Source organism: Drosophila persimilis, unplaced genomic scaffold, assembly GCF_003286085.1.
Source record: "Drosophila persimilis strain 14011-0111.01,24,50 unplaced genomic scaffold, DperRS2 tig00000002-arrow-pilon, whole genome shotgun sequence".
Taxonomy (NCBI): domain Eukaryota; kingdom Metazoa; phylum Arthropoda; class Insecta; order Diptera; family Drosophilidae; genus Drosophila; species Drosophila persimilis.
In genome coordinates this window covers 5,122,679-5,140,145 of record NW_020825289.1, presented here as the reverse complement: position 1 = coordinate 5,140,145, position 17,467 = coordinate 5,122,679, and the positions used below count along the sequence as shown (strand labels likewise).

At 48.3% G+C, this 17,467-nt stretch overlaps 1 protein-coding gene across 3 annotated transcripts in view; it reads right to left on the bottom strand.

Annotated features, from left to right (window-relative positions):
• Positions 1 to 2,557: 2,557 nt before the first annotated feature.
• The window catches only part of LOC6589922 (alpha-protein kinase 1), a 71,047-nt gene continuing 56,137 nt past the window's right edge, over positions 2,558 to 17,467 (bottom strand). Inside the window, exons 3-11 of one of the 3 annotated variants that reach the window (XM_026984808.1) lie at positions 10,248 to 10,716; positions 9,214 to 9,849; positions 7,632 to 8,967; positions 7,337 to 7,572; positions 5,020 to 5,200; positions 4,372 to 4,428; positions 3,826 to 3,909; positions 3,583 to 3,731; positions 2,558 to 3,504 (exon numbers count right to left, since the gene is read on the bottom strand). In XM_026984808.1, the coding sequence (XP_026840609.1) occupies positions 3,380 to 3,504; positions 3,583 to 3,731; positions 3,826 to 3,909; positions 4,372 to 4,428; positions 5,020 to 5,200; positions 7,337 to 7,572; positions 7,632 to 8,967; positions 9,214 to 9,849; positions 10,248 to 10,716 (3,273 nt within the window). In that variant the 3' untranslated portion in view covers positions 2,558 to 3,379. The remainder of the gene's footprint in view (positions 3,505 to 3,582; positions 3,732 to 3,825; positions 3,910 to 4,371; positions 4,429 to 5,019; positions 5,201 to 7,336; positions 7,573 to 7,631; positions 8,968 to 9,213; positions 9,850 to 10,247; positions 10,717 to 17,467) is intronic. The other 2 variants (XM_026984809.1, XM_026984810.1) reach the window with 2 other exon arrangements.

Sequence of the window (17,467 nt, the reverse complement as noted above, 5' to 3'; positions counted from 1 at the left end):
TGAAAGCGACGTGCATCTGTTCACTTAACTATTTAGCCTTATCTTTTTTTTGGGGTTCATTTGGGTCCACATGTGTGGCCTGACTGATTCTACCAAAGGTCTGACTTCTGATCATAAATGCCATAATAAAAAAAGACAACATTAAAATAAATTATAAATATAAATTTCATTATATTACGCTTATCAGCTTATCAGCTTGGAACGCTATAAAAACCCAGCTGCTTTTTTGGTACTAACAACAGAAGGATTCTCCTGCTGTTGGCAAGCAGAATGCGACGCAACGCAAAATGGAAGTTGGATGGCGCAAATTAGAATTTAACAATCTAAATGGAGATGAAAAAAACAAAAACAAAACAAAAACGCCTTACATTTACTTTACATTTACTTTACATTTACATTTACTTTACTTCAACCACGTTTCCACACGCGTTTCCAACTTCGTTTCCACACGCAGGTCATTTTAAGGTCACGTGTGGAAACGAAGTTGGAAACGCGTGTGGAAACGTGGGGGAAACATTGTAGCGTTGCCGGCGAGAGGGATGTTTAGACACAATTTCTGTTCGACATGTTGCATGACTTTTCAGGGGGAAGAATTTGTGGTGGAAAAAAGCCAGAAATAAAAGTGAAATTGACGACAACAATTGATAATAACCCTTTTTTCAAGTTAATTTATGTCTAGCAGTTAGCCGAAAGCTGCAAAAATTACGGAAACTGGCAGAATAGAGACCTGCCTATGAGAAGAGGCTGCTTCTTCATCAGACTTTTTGCCGGAACGATCAGAGCAGGATAAATAACAGCACCTGGTTCTGTTGGATACTAAAATTACTGGAGATATTTATGCTTAATGTGATGCCAAATATAATAATAATAATATAATAAATATTAAACTTGCTTTCTAATTTGCTCTTTCATTTATTCTTTGGTTTGTTTGTTTAAAAAAAATCAATGCAAATCAAATTCCAAAGACTTGGCGGTAAATCGATACTCAATCGATAAGTCCGTTACGTTACATTACGATTCAGTCGATACTATCGCTATCCAATATTCAATATTCAACAGGAATGCGCCACATTTTGGACACGACTTTTTTTGTACTGCATGGTAATTTGGAGACCCTGTGAGTGTGTGTGCCAGTGCAGGCATTATCGAGTATCGCGCCCTTGCCCTTTCCACCCGCCACCCGCAACCCGCAACCCGCAAATCTTCCACCGTTTACCGATCCAATCCGGCCGACCGTAACGTTCTGGAAGCTTTCGACAAGCGATCCGATCGGTAACCAAAAAACGCGTGGTCTCCGTCAAACTGTATGAAATAATCAGCAGCAAAAAATACAGCGAGGCAAAAAAAGGTAACACGAAAAAAAAGTGAAATTGAAATTCAAAGTTAAAATCAAAATCAAAAGTTTTTGGAGTTTTCTCTCTTTCTCTGTGTGCATGAGTGTGTGTACGTGTGTGAGATTGCAACGGTAATCATAGAGAAGAAGAAGAGTATCGGCACAAAGCGAGTGGGGGGTTTACTTTGACAGTAGCTTTGTTTCGGCTTGGTTTAGTAACGTTCACGTAATATTCCAAAAATAAACACATACATACATGGCGAAATTCTGAGATATACGTTTTATAGTGACATCTTAAAGGAGTGGTTACTCTAGCCTTAATAGTCTCTGAGATTTGTGGTTGCCTCAGATTTTCGTCCTTTGCGGGGGCGGAAGGGGGTGTGGCGAAATTTGGACAGGAAACGGTCAAGGTCCGATATCACAGGAGTGTGGATACCAAATTTGGTTGCTCTAGCTTTTATAGTCTCTGAGATCTAGGCGCTAATGTTTTACTCTAAGCAAAGCCGCCTATGCTACGTGTGTGTTAGAGAGAGACAGGGCGAGAAAAAATGAAATTGTTTTCTTGATGCTGGCTATAATAATAATACGATCCAATTCAGATTCCGCAGTCTACAAGATATCGTCATTCTCTACGATTCTGCGTTTTTGGTTTTCTCGTATCTTTAAAATTGTGGATGCAACAGATTTTCGCCCTTTGTGGGGGCGGAAGTGGGCGGGGCAAAGTTTTGAAATATTTTTGTAGCAGTGACATATCACAGAAGTCTGGATCCAAAACATCGTTGCTCTAGCTCTTATAGTCTTTGAGCATTAGGCGCTGAAGGGGACGGACAGACGGACGGACGGACGGACGGACAGACGGACAGACGGACAGACAGACATGGCTCAATCGACTCGGCTATTGATGCTGATCAAGAATATATATACTTTATGGGGTCGGAAACGATTCCTTCTGGACGTTACACACATCCACTTTTACCACAAATCTAATATACCCCAATACTCATTTTGAGTATAGTATCGGGTATAATAAGCACACAAATAGCACTGTCTTTTCTACAACGAATGAACGATTTTCGTCTATGGGTACAGATGTTTTAAGCCTTTGAGTGGATCGCGAGGCTTTCTCAGAATCCATCCATGAACAATGATTCGTAAATCAAATAAATTTATAAACCTTTTTATAATAATTTTTCTTTTATTACAATCATTTAAATATTTGTTCAGTTGTGGTTGTTGTTTTTTTTTTTCTGTGTACCATTTTAATTTCGTAGTTGAAATATGTTTTTTCTCGTTATTTTTGTTTCTTTTCATTCATAATTTTAGATCGCTAGACGAATTTTCTTAGTCTAAACTGTTGCTGGGTTTCCTTCTAGTAAACTGCCATTAAATTTTCATAGTGTTTTTCTTTTTGGGACTGAGTTGACTAATTGCTAGGATCTATAATTTTCTTATGAATGGTTATCGAAATAAAATGGACTTCGTATACGATATTTCTGTAGATAACGCATTAAATGCAAGTATTTTTACTCATCTAAAGAGTTCTTTATGTAGATCCATTCAATTTTGGTTGAAATTGTTCAAACATGTAATATCTAATTGAATCTTTTATGCGTACGATCGTGTCTTTTTTGTATGTTTTGTTGTTTGTTGTTTGTTCTGTTTTCTGGAATGGCACATCAATAAAATTTTGCCTAAAAACTGCGCAAGTCTGTTCGGGGACTTTCGACTACCTTTAGGCTATTTGGGATATGATTAAGATTAGATTATAGTATGCTTAAATATTCAATTCGATTGGGTTCTCGGGTGTGGTGAGGGGTGGGGCGTGTGGGATCGTATGGTAAATGCGATGACACATCATTACTTTACATGGCCTATGCTAAAGTCTAAGGGGTATGTAAGGTTTACAACTATCACGCACACATTTTCACACAATTAAACACATACAAACAGTCGTACGCATATACATATACATATAGCTATATACAGGGGCCTCCTATTTACACGGGCCTCCTATTTACACGGGCCTCTCCTTCTCCCACTCTCCGCCTAGACCATGCCCTTGGACATCATGCGCACGGTGTTCTTGAGGGCCTGTCGCTTGTTGCAGAACCAGATGCGGATAACCTCACGCTCGTAGCCGAGCTGATGGGCCAGGCCGGTGATCTCCGTGCCTATTGATGGATGGATATACATATCGTTAGTGAACGCTCGACAGTGGCAAATAGTTACAAATGAAAGTTACCACTCACCCGATGGATGCGTGTTGCGCTCAAAGTGCGCATTGAGCAGCTCCAGGGCCTGGGGCGTGAAGGAGGTGCGCCTCTTACGCTTCTTCGACGGCTCCACGCCGATGTAGTCTGTGAGGTGGTTCTGGCCGGACTTGTAGCGGTTCCAGTGACTGCTTGAGGGCGAAAAAAGAGAGAAATGCTGTTTAGTTGGGCCTCGTCCATCGTGGGCGTTAACGGCGCGTGGAACTGCCTCCATACTCTCACCTCTCTTCGGCCTCCTTCATCCAGCGCTCCAGCACAGGCTTGATCTTCTGCGCGCTCTTTGGTGTGATGTCCAGCTTCTCGAACCTGCGTGGTGGTTGAATTAGTAGGGATGTCAGGGCGAGCGGCTCTCGTGCGTGCTCGATCGGTGTGCGCATTGCGCAAGTACAAATAACGTAAAAGAAACGTAACTAAAGTGCCAGGACATTGTCAATTAGCATTCTTTTGGTTTGGGAGAGGCTCTGCTCTCCCTCCCGATCTTTAGCTTTGTTCAATTCAATTCTGAAACTCATTTCAGCTGCTCGAATACCCTGCTCGTTGGCAATGCCCTGGGCCAATTTCGAAGCGCACTCTTTTTGCAAATTAAGAGGTAATCAAACGAAATGCAATATATGGCAAAATGAATAGATAATAATGAGCGCCTGGGCACTTCGATGCTGCTCGGGCACTTTAGTTAGGTTTCTCTTTACACACACACACACACGCTCAGCACACACTCATCACACACTCAGCACACACACTCAGAGCGCTCAAGGGCATCACACATACATGTTCTGTTGCTGCGTCGATAGTTGGGCGGCGTACATCTGCGCAGCGAGTGCACTGCTTGCATTTGATAGTTGACATTCGATAGGCGGCAGGCGACAATCGACATTCGATTTAAGTCGCGTCGTTTTGGTGGCGGTGAGAGAGAGAGAGTTAGATAGAGTTGGGTTGGCGTTTGATTCAGAAAAATATAAACAAATAAAATAATGAAAATTAATTTAGCGTTAAATTTGTCTTGGTTCTGTTTTACTTCAATTTTTTTAAATTAATTTCGCATTTAATTATGTTAGCCTTTTCGCTCGCTGTTAGCTCGCTCGGTTAGAAAATGTCCTGGCACTCTGAGAAAATTTTTTCCAGAAAAAATTACAAAAAAACAATAACGGAAACAGATAATCGTTTTGAATAAAATGATAAACAACTATATTGATACAGGGGAAGAAAGTGTTCCAAAAATAGTATTGACTCGTCGGTCTCTTCACTTATTTCTGATCTGATCTCTTCTTTAAGTACACTTAAAATAAATTAACCTTGACAGAAACAATTGAAACAACAGATCACTTTGGTAAATGTTGGGTACTTGAAAAACTTCATGTTTTGGGTAAATCTGTGTGAAATGCTACTTGGCATTCTCCTCGTCCTTGCATAGCTCACCTGCATATGGCACTCTGACTGTAGGCGGGTCCCTCGGTCACCGACAGCGCCTGTCCCACCTGGGTCTGGGTGAGGCCCAGCGACAGGCGCCGCAGCTTGAAGGCCTTGGCGAACTCCTTGATTTCGTCCAGGTCGATGCCGTCGACCACATTGGTGGTGGCCTGGTTGATGGTCGGCTCATCTGGGGAGTAGCACGAAAAGAGACACCAATTAGAGCATCTGCATTCGACCAGCACCCGTCGTGGGTGGGAGAGGTGAGTGCACTTAGGTCTAGCTACTAAATGGGAAATCTACAGCTTAGTCTTCCTCCTTGGCTGGGTAGAGGTGGAGGGGAATGCAAATGACAGCATAAATTGCTGCCGTGTCGGGGGTCGGGTCTTACGAGTAATTACAGTTAATTGCGGTAATTGCAAAATATTATTACACTGAAATTGGCCCCTGCCAGGCCAGGACCAGGCTCTCGGCGACAGGTAAATTGATAAAACTCATTTTCCTTTTCCCCTTGCCAAGGGTGAGCAAACGTACACTCTTGCCAGGTTGTTCTTGTCTATTAGGAAAGTGCGAAACTTATTGCCTTTATCTGCTTAATTTGTTTGCCGGGAGAACGGGTAGCACGATGGCAACGGGAGCAGTACTGGAGGCGACTCCAGCGAACAAACTACTCGACTAGAATTTTGATTTATTTATTAATGATATGCAAGAAGCAAGAGACAACGATGCCATGTGTCTGAAAGAGCTAGGAAGGGACGACAACGGCAGCAGTAGCAGCAGAAGCGGCAGCAGCAACAGCAGCAGCAGCAGCAGCCGGTTGCAACGAGAGCCTGGTGCTTTAGCGGTAATTAAGATGCGAGAATGGATTGAAGGAGGAGGCAGCATTGGAGGCAGCAGCCAGGAAGCATCCTTCGCCGGGCGGGCGGGTCGTAACTCAAGCTGTCGTCGCAGCTTTGTTGCTTTGTTTGCCCCGGCTCTGTGCTCCTTGTTGTTTGGCTTCGAGAGTGAAATATGTCATTAAATGCGGAAAACATCTTAAGTTTTTGTATGCATCAATTAGTAGTAATTAAGCCGCATATTGTCTGCAATTTGTATGCGCAAACGATCCGTTGTAGCAATCGAGACAGCTCTAGGTAGTAGCTATTCCAGTCCATCCCCCCCCCCCATCGCACCATCCTGATGGCTTGTCTCTAATGGGTGCCTGGGGTTTGACTTGTTTCTTGTTGTTTCTTCTGATGCTGCCTCTGATGCCTCTGACGCTTGTGCCGATTGCATTTTTAATGCAGCCAAAAGTTTCAATTAAGGCTTGCCGAGAAGGGGGAGCCTCCGACGAGGCTTGGATTGGTTTGCTGATGGTGCTCCAATCTAATCAATTCAATATTCTCAGCACCAAGAGACTCTCCTTTTTCTTGCTAGCCATAATCCTTGCCCAATCTAATCCCATCATTCTGGCCCAAATGCATCCTGACAGGAGCCTGACTCAACCAGCGTCTCCGTCCCCATCCCCATCCCCATCTCCGTCTCCGTCTCAGTGTCAGTCTCAGCCTTTGTCTCAGTGTTCGTATCAACCTAATCCAATGCCAGATACAGAGCGTGACAACGTCAACGCTGCTGCTAATTTGCCTAACACTTCCGGCTGACATCTCCCAACTTTGGGCCATGCCATGCTTTCACGCAAGTTTTGTTTAGTCGCTCACCTAATCCCCGGCTCCAGTCTCCCGGCTGCCGGCTCCCAGCTCCCAGCTCCCAGCTCCCTGCTGCATCAATTATGAATCCCGACCGTCTTGAGAAGTCGTGTAAATGCACAGCAAAACTTTTGCACTCACACGCGGAAAAGGGGGTGGTGGGAGGGTGGTGCGGCAATTGAAGTTGATTTTCTTTTGGAAAATTACATAATATTCAGTCAACTTGTTAGGGCTTTTCGCCACCGCCTGAAACTCAGCTACAAAGTTCGCCTTTTTCCCCGAAATTTCGTTAATTAATGTTGGCCAACAATTTGGCTCTGCTCATATCACCCATACGCAACGTTGCACACAACGAGTGCAGCTCTTCAAACGTCAAATCATATCATCCTCAGCCTCATTCCGACCCCAATTATACGGACTGTAGGACCTGACCTCCAATTCATTTCAACTTCAACACTCGAATTTCTGGAAATGTTTAGGGCCATTCACGAGAGCAATGGTCGCTGAAGGATGCAGACATGGCACAGCCGACTGCATGATTAATTGGTTCTGGGCCTGGCCCAAATTATTGCTAAGCTAACTTATGAATACATTTGAATGCATGCAGCAGGATTGCAAAGAAAGAGTCGATCTTTACTCACTCGGTGAATCCATCAGCAGGTCGTTGTCGTTGTCGTTGCCATTGGGCGACAGTTGTGGCGGCTCGCTGCGCGACGATGGACTCAGCTTGAGGGGCTGCATCAGAGAGGCACTCGACGTGGATGGACCCGGACCGGGCGAATCCTCTCGGGGCGAGGCCGACGAGGCTCGCGTGGCCGTGGCCGTGGGCGGACCCAGCGACTTGGTGATGGTCAGCTCTCCATTGGAGGCATTGAGTCTGCATTGGATGGAAATGTTTTAGCTATGGAACTCCTTTGAAGCGGTCCGTTCTCTCACCTGCTGATGCTGCTAAGTACGTTGCCCGTGGAGCTCGAGGCGGCCGCGGAGGCAGCCGGCCCACAGGTGGTCGAGGTGGCTCCAACAGAGCCAGCATTCAGGCTTGGTCCGTTGCCCAGATAGTCCCGCTCCAGGCGCGGCGAGGTGCCCATGTTTAGGGCGTGTCCGGGCGGCGAATGCGTCCGGAACAGTGGTGATGTGTAGCCTCTATCGTTGGTGCTGTTTGCGGAGCTCGCCGATGTGGAGGTCGGCGGCGTCAGTCTGCCCGGGGGCATGCTCCCACCGCCCCTCTCGTGCGGCAGATGATGCACTGCACCCGAGCTGGATGAGACGCTGGCCCGCGTGGCCGTAGCCGTGGGCGTGTGCGAGCGCCTCTCATGTCTGCCTTCGTGTCTGTCGTGACGGTCGTGTCGGTCGTGCCGTTCTTGCCTCTCGTGTCGATCGTGCCTCTCGTGGTGGTGGCTGAGATTCATGCCGCTCGATGATGCGCCACTGGCGGACATACGACCCGGACTGTGCTTGGGGGAGACTACGCGCAGACTGTGGCCGAAATGATGACGTGCCAGGGCGGCGGTTGGCGGTGGTATCGGCGGCGAGGTGCTGCTACTCAGCTCCAGGGGCTTCAGATCCATCTGAGGGGCAGTCAACTCGTCCGGATGCCTCAGGCTGATCTGCGGATGCGTAGATGAGACCGCTGCTGATCCCTGCGGCGGCAGGTGATGATGCAGATGCGTCTGCGTCTCCGGTTTGATGTGGAGCTGCTGCTGCAGCAGGAACGCAGCGCCTGGCGGTGGTGGAGGCGGACCCTTTGAAGGCAGCCCCGGACTTCCGCCGCCTGGCGATCCTGCTGGGGGTGTACGCTCCGCTGATCGTCGCAGATCGGCGGCGAGATGGGAATGTGGTAGGTGACCAATGGCCGCCGCAGCCATCTGGTGTTCCCGCTCCCTCTCCCTCTCCCTTTCTCTCTCCCTTTCCCGATGCTGTTGTGCCTGCTGTTGCTGCTGCTGATGATTGGCGGCCGCTGCGGCAAAGAGCTCCGGATGCAGGGCCGTCAGCAGCTGCTGGACGCCGGTCGAAAAGAGATTGGGCTTGAGTAAATTCGTGGGTGTCTGGGCCAGTTGGGGCAGCGCTGTGGCATGCTGCAGGGCAGCCAGCGACGGCGGCAACAAGTCCCTCTGCTGCTCCCTCTGTTGCTGCTGTTGCTGCTGTTGCTGCTGCTGCTGCTGTTGTTGCTGCTGGTAGGTCGCATAGGCTCCAAATGCATTGGGCAGGAACTGCTCTGTGGTGGGTATCTGCGGACTCACGGGAATCGTGAGAATTGTCTGCACGGCGATGCCTGTGGATGGGGATAATGTATTAGATATTTTGCAATGTAAATGTTTCCCGGCTTATGTCGGAGCCCAAACGAGAGGAAATTGAAAGTTTCCCTAATCGCTTTACAAGCTTTGGTGTCCCGCCAAGAGTCAAATCAAGTCAACTATGATATTGATAGCCACACCGATGGATAGACCGACAGGCGGACAGACAGACGGACTGACTGACTGACTGACAACTATAACTAATCCCAGACAAAAGTCCTTACCTTGCGCCGTTGGGATGAGCAGCTGGGCCCCCTGTACGCCCTGCACCAGCTGCCCGGAGGCGAGTATGAGTTGCGGCATCTGGGCGCTTGCTGGTGGCGCCTGAAGGGCTGGCGGTGGCGATGCGGTCGCCGCAGCCAGAACATTGGCCAGCGATGTGGCATTGAGGGCGTGGGGGGAGCTGCTGCTGCTAGGATTATCCGGATGCTGGCTGGAGGAGGCGTTGCCGCCGCCGGAGCCAGAGCCAGAACCCGACACGGAGCCACACCCGGAGTTGGAGCTATTGTGTGCATTGGTGTTGCCGCCGCCGTTAGCCTTTGACGTCTTGTTCTTGCTGCCAGTGTGGCAACTGCTGTGGGGTGGTGAGACTCTCGCAGCCGATGTGGATGCCGCACCAACTGCTGCCGCAGGCTCAGCACCGACGCTTAGATTCAACGGCGAATTGAATACGGATGCAGCTAAGCCCTGAAGACTTGCCAGTGCAGCGGCCGTGGCAGGATGGTGATGATGATGCCCGTGATGTGGATGTGTATGAGGATGTGGATGTGGATGCGGATGCGGATGTTGCTGCTGCTGTTGCTGCTGCTGCTGCAGCGTGGCCAAATTTTGTAATTTTTGCAAATTTATCATGTCTTGCACTGTGGAGGGATTTAAGCAAAAGTCACACAAAATGTTGTCATTAGTTTTTGCAGCCAAAACTCTTTGCCAAATTAGTGGAACTGGCACAGGGGAAGGGTTGGGGGCTGGGGGCTGTGCTGTGGGTTGTGGGCTGGGGTGAACACTAATTGCCAGTTTACTCTTGGTTGGCTTTTTCGGGTTTAGAGGGGATATAAATGATTGCGTCAGGGATGGAAAGCAGCTTTTCAGGGGTCTTGGATAAATTACGAGTACAATAGCAGAAACAAGAATAAATTGTCTAAACAAAAATGTCAAAGGAGAACTGAAAGTGTCTTCGCAGTTCAGAATTCTATAAGTATTCCGATGTGCATTCCATTCCCGACTGGTGGTTATGTTTTGGCTTTCGATATGTACTCACTAGTTCCGTTCAGATGCGCTGCAAAGGCCTTGGCCTGGGCCTGCTCCTCCTGCCGGAGACGCAGTGCCTCCGCTGCATCGTCACCATCGGCCTCGTCCTCGTCCGCATCCGCATCCGCGTCCGCATCGATCTGCATGGGCATCGGCATGGGCAGAGGCATGGCCAACGGCGAAGCGGGCTGCTGGTTGGCCAGGGAGGCAGCCTTGGCAGCCAGATTCTTGTAGAACTCCAGCTCCTTGACGTGGTCCTTGGTGTCGTAGGGGGAGTGCGAGTGCGAGTGGGAGTGGGAGCGGGAGTGTGGCGGGGGCGAGAGCAGGCCGTGAACGTCCGTGATTTCCATATCATCATCGATATTGTTGTTGTTGTTGGTGTGGTTGCTGCCACTGTTGCTGTGGTGGTGCAGGGAGTGGGCGAGGCTGCTGCCGCTCGGCGAGTGGATCTTGTGGCCACTGATCTCCTTGTCAAAGTCCTGCAATCGAGCGAAAAATATGTGTTAATACACTTGACACCTTCTGGAATGGCATTTAATATGTTTCACATTTCCATCCCAGATTCCATTGAGCAACTGAAACTGCAAATCACGAAAATTCCCCACTGGCTAAAATTCAATTATATATTTTCCACAATTAATGCATTGTCAATTGTTTGCCACGCCCCTCCCGAATGAGTCCTGAGTCCTGAATCCCCGCTCATTGTTTGCTGATTGGATTATACGAGTACATACAGTATTTAAGCGCCAGTGGATGGCATTTTCGGAATCGGAATCGGACTCCAACTCGCAGTCGTATTACATTTCATTTGTGTCAATTGGGGGGACAATTACATGTTTGTGCAACAGCAACAAACACACACACTGCATTGTGAGAGACGGGAGACGAGAGACGTTAATAAGTTAATTTAATTTCTGTTGTAATTGTCAGCGCACATTTATTGTTTGGCATTCTGATCCCCTCCACGGGGATGAGCTGGGCAATTTATGCAAATTTAATTGGTTGCAACTGCTCGCTCCAAGGGAATTATCAAGTATTTGGCCACAACTGACATCAATATTAGAATGATTAGTCCTTTCCGGTGTCCTCCTCCAAGCGAAATGTCTCAGCTATACAGACTCGCGAGCTTAAACCCTCTGCTGCACTTTCCATTTAAAGAATCGTTGGGCTGTTGGGTAAACAGTGAAAAAAGGGAAGATACTCGTACTCGTACTCGTACAAAAAAAAAAGGAAAGGTAAACCAATATAATTATTGGCAATTAATGCTGGCGACGGCCAATGTGCTTAGCGCGGAGTGGAGGAAACGAGCCACATTAATGCCAGGACGAGCCCAGCTGTCCCAGCGGCGGTCCTTGGACTAGGACCCTGGTTCCTCGCAACGTGGCTGAGCTTCAATTAAATTTTATTTGCATAGGAAATTAACATAATTGTAGTGCAAAATACCAACCCAAAAAAAAAAATGGAAGCGAAAAAACAGGAAAATGGAAAAATCGGAAATAGAAAGAACCGAAGAAAAGCAATAAAAGTAAGCAGCAAACGTGTCAGCAGCGCAGGAAAAGTGTTGAAAAAGTATTTATGCAAATAAATATAAATGTTTGGTGGGTGTTTCGAGTGCGGTAATTAAATGGAATTCCGAAAGGCCAGACAACGAGGATGGCATCGCATCCAAAACCTACGGCAATTACTCCGCCATCTACCGCATCGATTCCTGGGGCAAATCATTCACACTCTCACACACGACACTCAATCATCACCGCTTCATCTAGTCACTGTCTAACATACATATCTGCCGACACGGGAGACAAGCAGCCACATTAATTAAAGCACTTGATTAATTTCATTTGCAACGTGCAGTAAATACATTAAAAATTGACATTTACTGGCGCCGTCAGGTGCACAACAGCCACTACTTAAACAGTGGTCACTCGGCCACTCCGGGGGAGGGTGGGGTGTCGGGGATGAGTCTAGAAATAGGAGCAGGACCATGGCAGGACTCGAGGCTAGCTGCTCCTGCTGCCGGTGAAGCAAGTTAATGTCATTGCACAGCAAATCGAACTAAATTTATGACACGCCGAGAACGAGAGAGTGCATAAAAAATGGAAAAAGAAAAGAAAGCCACGTTAATGTCCTCTGTGGCAGTGACTGTGTATGTGTGTGGGTCTGTGTGTGTGTGTGCATGTCCTTTATGCAAACAGGCGGCAAACAGACGGCCGCTGACAGTCACTATATGTGGCACATCCATAGTTGCCGCCAAGTGGAGTGGAGGGGGAGTGTAGTGCAGTGGCGCCCACTGATGTGCAATGAATTAACTTTTCAACATATTTACCCACGCTCAATTGAATGGGACTTTCCAGGCTTTCCCCCATGGGGAGATGGCTGTGTGTTTCCTACGGCAGCAGCAACAGTGGCAGCACTGCCGCTAAAAGTTGAGAAACAAAACGTTGCAACCATAATGAGGCGCTGACGCTGTCGCTTGGCTTTTGTCTCTCAGTGCCGTCCTTCTTCTGTAGACTCGCAAATGAGCGGAAATTAAAAACTGATTTGGCATTGAGGAAGCTCTGCCGAGGAGGGATGGGTATTCGGTATTCGGTATTGGGTGTGTGCAGAGGAACGAGGTAGATTTTATAAAATTGATTCTTTCTCCAAATGGGAGGGCAAACAAAGAAGCAAAAACTTTCAAAAAGTCAGGGAATATGTATACAAAAACTGTTACCAATTAGAAGCAGAAAGCAAATAAATTTTAGAATTCCACGATTGGTTTTATTGCCATGAAATCATTCGCTCTTCAGTTTTGCCGCTTCAAGTACAGTTTTTGACTGCATATCATTATTTCCTCAGCGGTATCCGATGCGCAGATCAATACAAAAACTGCTGCCCCAAAAGGGTGGCATGCACTGGCAGTCGTGGTCAGTCTGCACAATTGTATGCATGCCACATACCAAACACTCCAGGGCACCCCTTGCCACCCAAACGGACAGCAAGGCTTCTTACTTCGTTTTTTACTCGATTTGCGCCGCGCCGTCAAATAAAAATGAGCCAAAAAATAGAAAATGAATTGAATTATTGCACGGAGCAGGAGGATGCCCACCAATGCCGTGGGAGGTGGGATGGCGGGATGGTGGGGGGTCGGTGGTCGGAGGTGGCACTTGACAGCCTCGAATGTGATAAGCAAAAGCCCCTGCACGAAATGGAAAATGCGATGGCAGCTTTTGCTTTCTTCTTATTATGCTTCAGCAGCTCTGTCCGCTCTCTGCCCCATTCGTTACTCTTTTACTCTCGCGCTTCCCCCGTGGATCCACCACCCTCCTCGTGCTGCTGCTGCTCCTGTGTCTGTGTTTTTATGTAGCATGCTTTTGAGTGCGACGCGAAATTATAATTCACACATGTGCCATACCACAGGGGAGTGGGACCTGCCACTGCTCCAGCTCCTGCTCCTGCTCCTGCTCCTGCCCGTGCCCGTCCCACTGGGGTGCTCGGCCATTTGCATGGATGGCATGGAGGGGGGACTGGGTATGGGGAGACTGTAAAAAAATGCAATTGCCAAAAAGTAGCCGGCAAAAAGAAAGCGAAAACGACAACGACGACGGCGTCGGCATCGGCATCGGCGAACGGTTGCGCTGCTTGTTTGCTTTAATTGCAAATGGCATTTTTTCCAACGGGATTCGCGGCATGGAGGCTACGGGAAGGACATCCACGTTACAAGCTGACCAGCAGCACCCCACCGGCAGGAGCACCACCACCGATTCCAGGCAGGCAGGCAGGCGGGCAGGAGGAGGCAAGCAAGGCTCATAAATTGTCGAAAAATATTTGTCTTGTTCTATTTTTGGTCAACCAACGGCCGGGCGGCAAGCAGTGCCTGCTGCAGCCAGCAATATGCTTTTTGTGCCCCCACCAGCCCGGCCCGTGCCACGCCCCAGCCGCCTTTTCTGTTCGTTGTGTTGCAAGCAAACATTTATGAGTGGGGCGTGCAGAAAGGGGCTCGATGGGGAAGGCTCTGGCTCCCTGCTTGCACTTTTGCATATTTAATGTTTTGTTTAACGCAAATGCACATAATTTCATCACTGACTGTGTGCGTGTGCGTGTGCGTGAGTGTGTGTGTGGGTGTTGTTCTGGGTGTAGTTTTCGTTTTTCCGCCCGACCCCTTCTGCAACTGGTCGTAGCCGTAGTCGTAGAGATGTGAAAATGAATTTCAATTAATATTTATGTTGCTTTATGCGAATTCTCGAAAGCCTGAATTGATAATGACCCCTTGGTCTATGCTCTACGAAGTATAACCAAATTTCTAGGCTCATAATGCTTGGTAGTTGAGCGTGTTTGCAGATAGATTGATCTGATCTGATCTGATCTCTGGCAGTTAACAATTAGCGACTCTGCCATCGATCCATCCACTAACCGTCCATCCCTCGTTCCACATTCTGAATAGAAATCATTGTGTAACGATGCAATTTCTTGCGCCATTTCATCGGCACAGCCGGACACACAGTTTCGATAAAAACGTAAGCATCAGTTTCAGTCGATGCCCGAAAAGTGAGCGTCTAGCCCGCCCAATACGCCACCCAATGCACCACCCAGCAGTGACAAACAAAAGCTGAAAGCTGCAGACGTTGCAATTTCGACGAGAATATATAGCAGTACATCTATATACGCATACGCCGTATATGTATGTGGGCGCATGTATGTACCATATACTGGCACCGATATATAGAAGGAGGAGACGCAGCTGACAGCCGCATGGCGAATGAGCGAACGAAAACAAAAAACGAAACAAAACAACAGCGAAGCACAAAAACCAAAACAAAAATGTGTAAAAAATGAAAGAGAAGCAGAAGGGGCAAAAATACATTACATTAAAGCGTGAGGATGGGTGGACGGGGAGACGGGGGGAGTTGAACGGCTATAAAGAGAGCGAAGCGAATTGGAACAAAACAAAAAAAAAGGAAAAGGAAAACGAAATACGAAAGGACACAAGGAGAAAGGAGAAAAGGGACAGGGGACAGGGGACAGGCATGGTCCATCAGCGGCAGCAGAGGCAGAGCCAGAGCCCGACATCAATGGGCGCGCCACTCAATCAACCCCACTTGGGTGGCGGGGTGGCGGGGTGGACGGAGTGGGTGGTGTGGGTGGCCCAGCGAGCCGCTGCTTGACAACAATGAAGGCCAAGCATTGTCCAGGACTCCCAGGCCTCTTCTCTCTTCAACCCCCACTGGTGGTCGCCTCACTCTCCTCGTTCTGCATTGTGTGTGTGTGCCTGAGCCTGTCCCAATTTTTTTACGTTTTTCCCGCTTACTCTATTTTTTTCACTTTTTATGCCTTTAATTTTGCTGTTCGGGCTTTCTCCTCCTCTTCGGCTCTCTCTTACTCTCCCTCTCTCTCTCTCTGTCTCTCTGTTTGGTGCTGCTTGGGTGGGCATCTTTTTTATGGAAGCATCGCCTGCTGCAGCTTTCTGACTGCTTGGTCGCTGGTCAGCCGCAGTTATTCTTTGGGGGCGACCTGCCTGGACGTGGCCCCCGATGCGGGGCCACTGGTCACTTCTCTGGTCAAATAAATGCAATTTTAACCCCCTTCTATTCAGCATCCTACAAGCCATCGGGAATGCCTACCATTTCCTCTCTCAACATAAATCCTGAAACCTCTCAGAAGCCAACGCCATCCTGGACAACGCCCACTCTCACGCCCACCTCACGGAGGTGGGCACCTCCCATCGCCTCGTGGCGTGGTCTTGCTTTTCACTTTTGGCGGCACACTTCTTTTTTTGCCGTTTCTCGGCGCCCAAAAATAAAAAGTAAAAGTTGCGCTTCACCTCACCTCACCTCACCACACCTCAGCACCCACCACCCAATCTCACACATCCCTCATCCCCTGCCCTCATTTCCCTCCCTGCTATCTCCTTCGGCTGGTCAGTCCCTTGGCTACGTACGGGATGGGTGTCTGTCGCAGCATTTATTGCCGCACTGTAGCCCCGGGGAGCTGATTCCTTTCGTGCCTCTCCGCTGCTCATTTGCATCAGTATTTTTAATTGGAATTGGCGCTGGAGCTGGAGGTGGAGATGGACAACATCGAGTGGTCGAGGGTTAAGGAAACAAAGAAAACGAGAGAGAATCAGCTTAGAATCCCTGTCAATTGATGGGTCGATTCTGGAACAGCCGATCGATTTGATAGCAAAACAGAATCTCTGATTGAGAACGTAGCAAAAAAGCAATTATACTCGTATCTCATTGGGTAATTATTATTAGAGCAGAAGCGATAGAAAAGTCAAACGATACAATAAAAGGAATCAGTTGCCTTATCTGTTTGCTGTCCCTCTATCCTTGGGGTTTTTTCAAAACACTACCTTGTCGTGGCTCAGTCGGGGCTTTGTTTTTGTCTCCTTCCTCTAGTCCTTTTTTTCGCTCCCCAGAGAGTTACTGATGCTTCTGCCTTTTCACCTTTGGCGGCACATTCGGTTGCTTCCTTTGAGCGCCCCGATTCCCCTCGATTCAACGCACCAACCCACTCAGAACATGGCCATTACGCACCTCCTGCCACCCCCTACTGCAGACCCGGACGCCGCTTTTGCCAGTTGCCTTCTTCTGCTATTTTTAACAATTTTTTCATGTTCAGATCGTTGTGTTGTTGTCTTTTTAGTTTTGCCCCTTTGTGCCCCATCTGCCACCTCCCACCCTCTTCGTTTGTTGTTTGTCGGCTGCTGCTGCCGCCGCTTCTGCAGCTCCTGTTGTCTTATTTCCTGGCCTTCTTATTGGTTGCCTCTGCCTCTGTCTCTGCCTCATGCTGCCGCCAGCTCGTGTTATTCTTATTTTAGGCAACCGTCGTGGCAACACACACAAGTTATCCACTTTTATGGCAACTCTTCTTTTTTTGGCGGCGCACACACGGTCGCGAGCAAACACCCACGAATCCTGCCACGTCCGTCTCTGGGTCTACGCTTTTCCTCTACATTTCTCATTCGTTGCCGTTGCTGTCGCTGTGTTCTCATCAAGAAAACGAAAAAGTAACATTTTTTCGGCTCTCGCTGATTGGTTGCACCCCTCGGCCCATGTGTGTGCCCCGGTTGCTGCCCCAACTGCTGTTGCAACAATAAGAATTTTTGTTTTAGCCGTAGACCAACACACCCATTTTATTGTGTCCTCTCGCTGTTGGCGGCTGGTTGGGGATGGGCTGCCGAGGGCTGAGGGCCGGCGATGGGCCCTTGGAATGTTTGATGCAGCAGCGGAGAGAGCCACTCAGCGACAG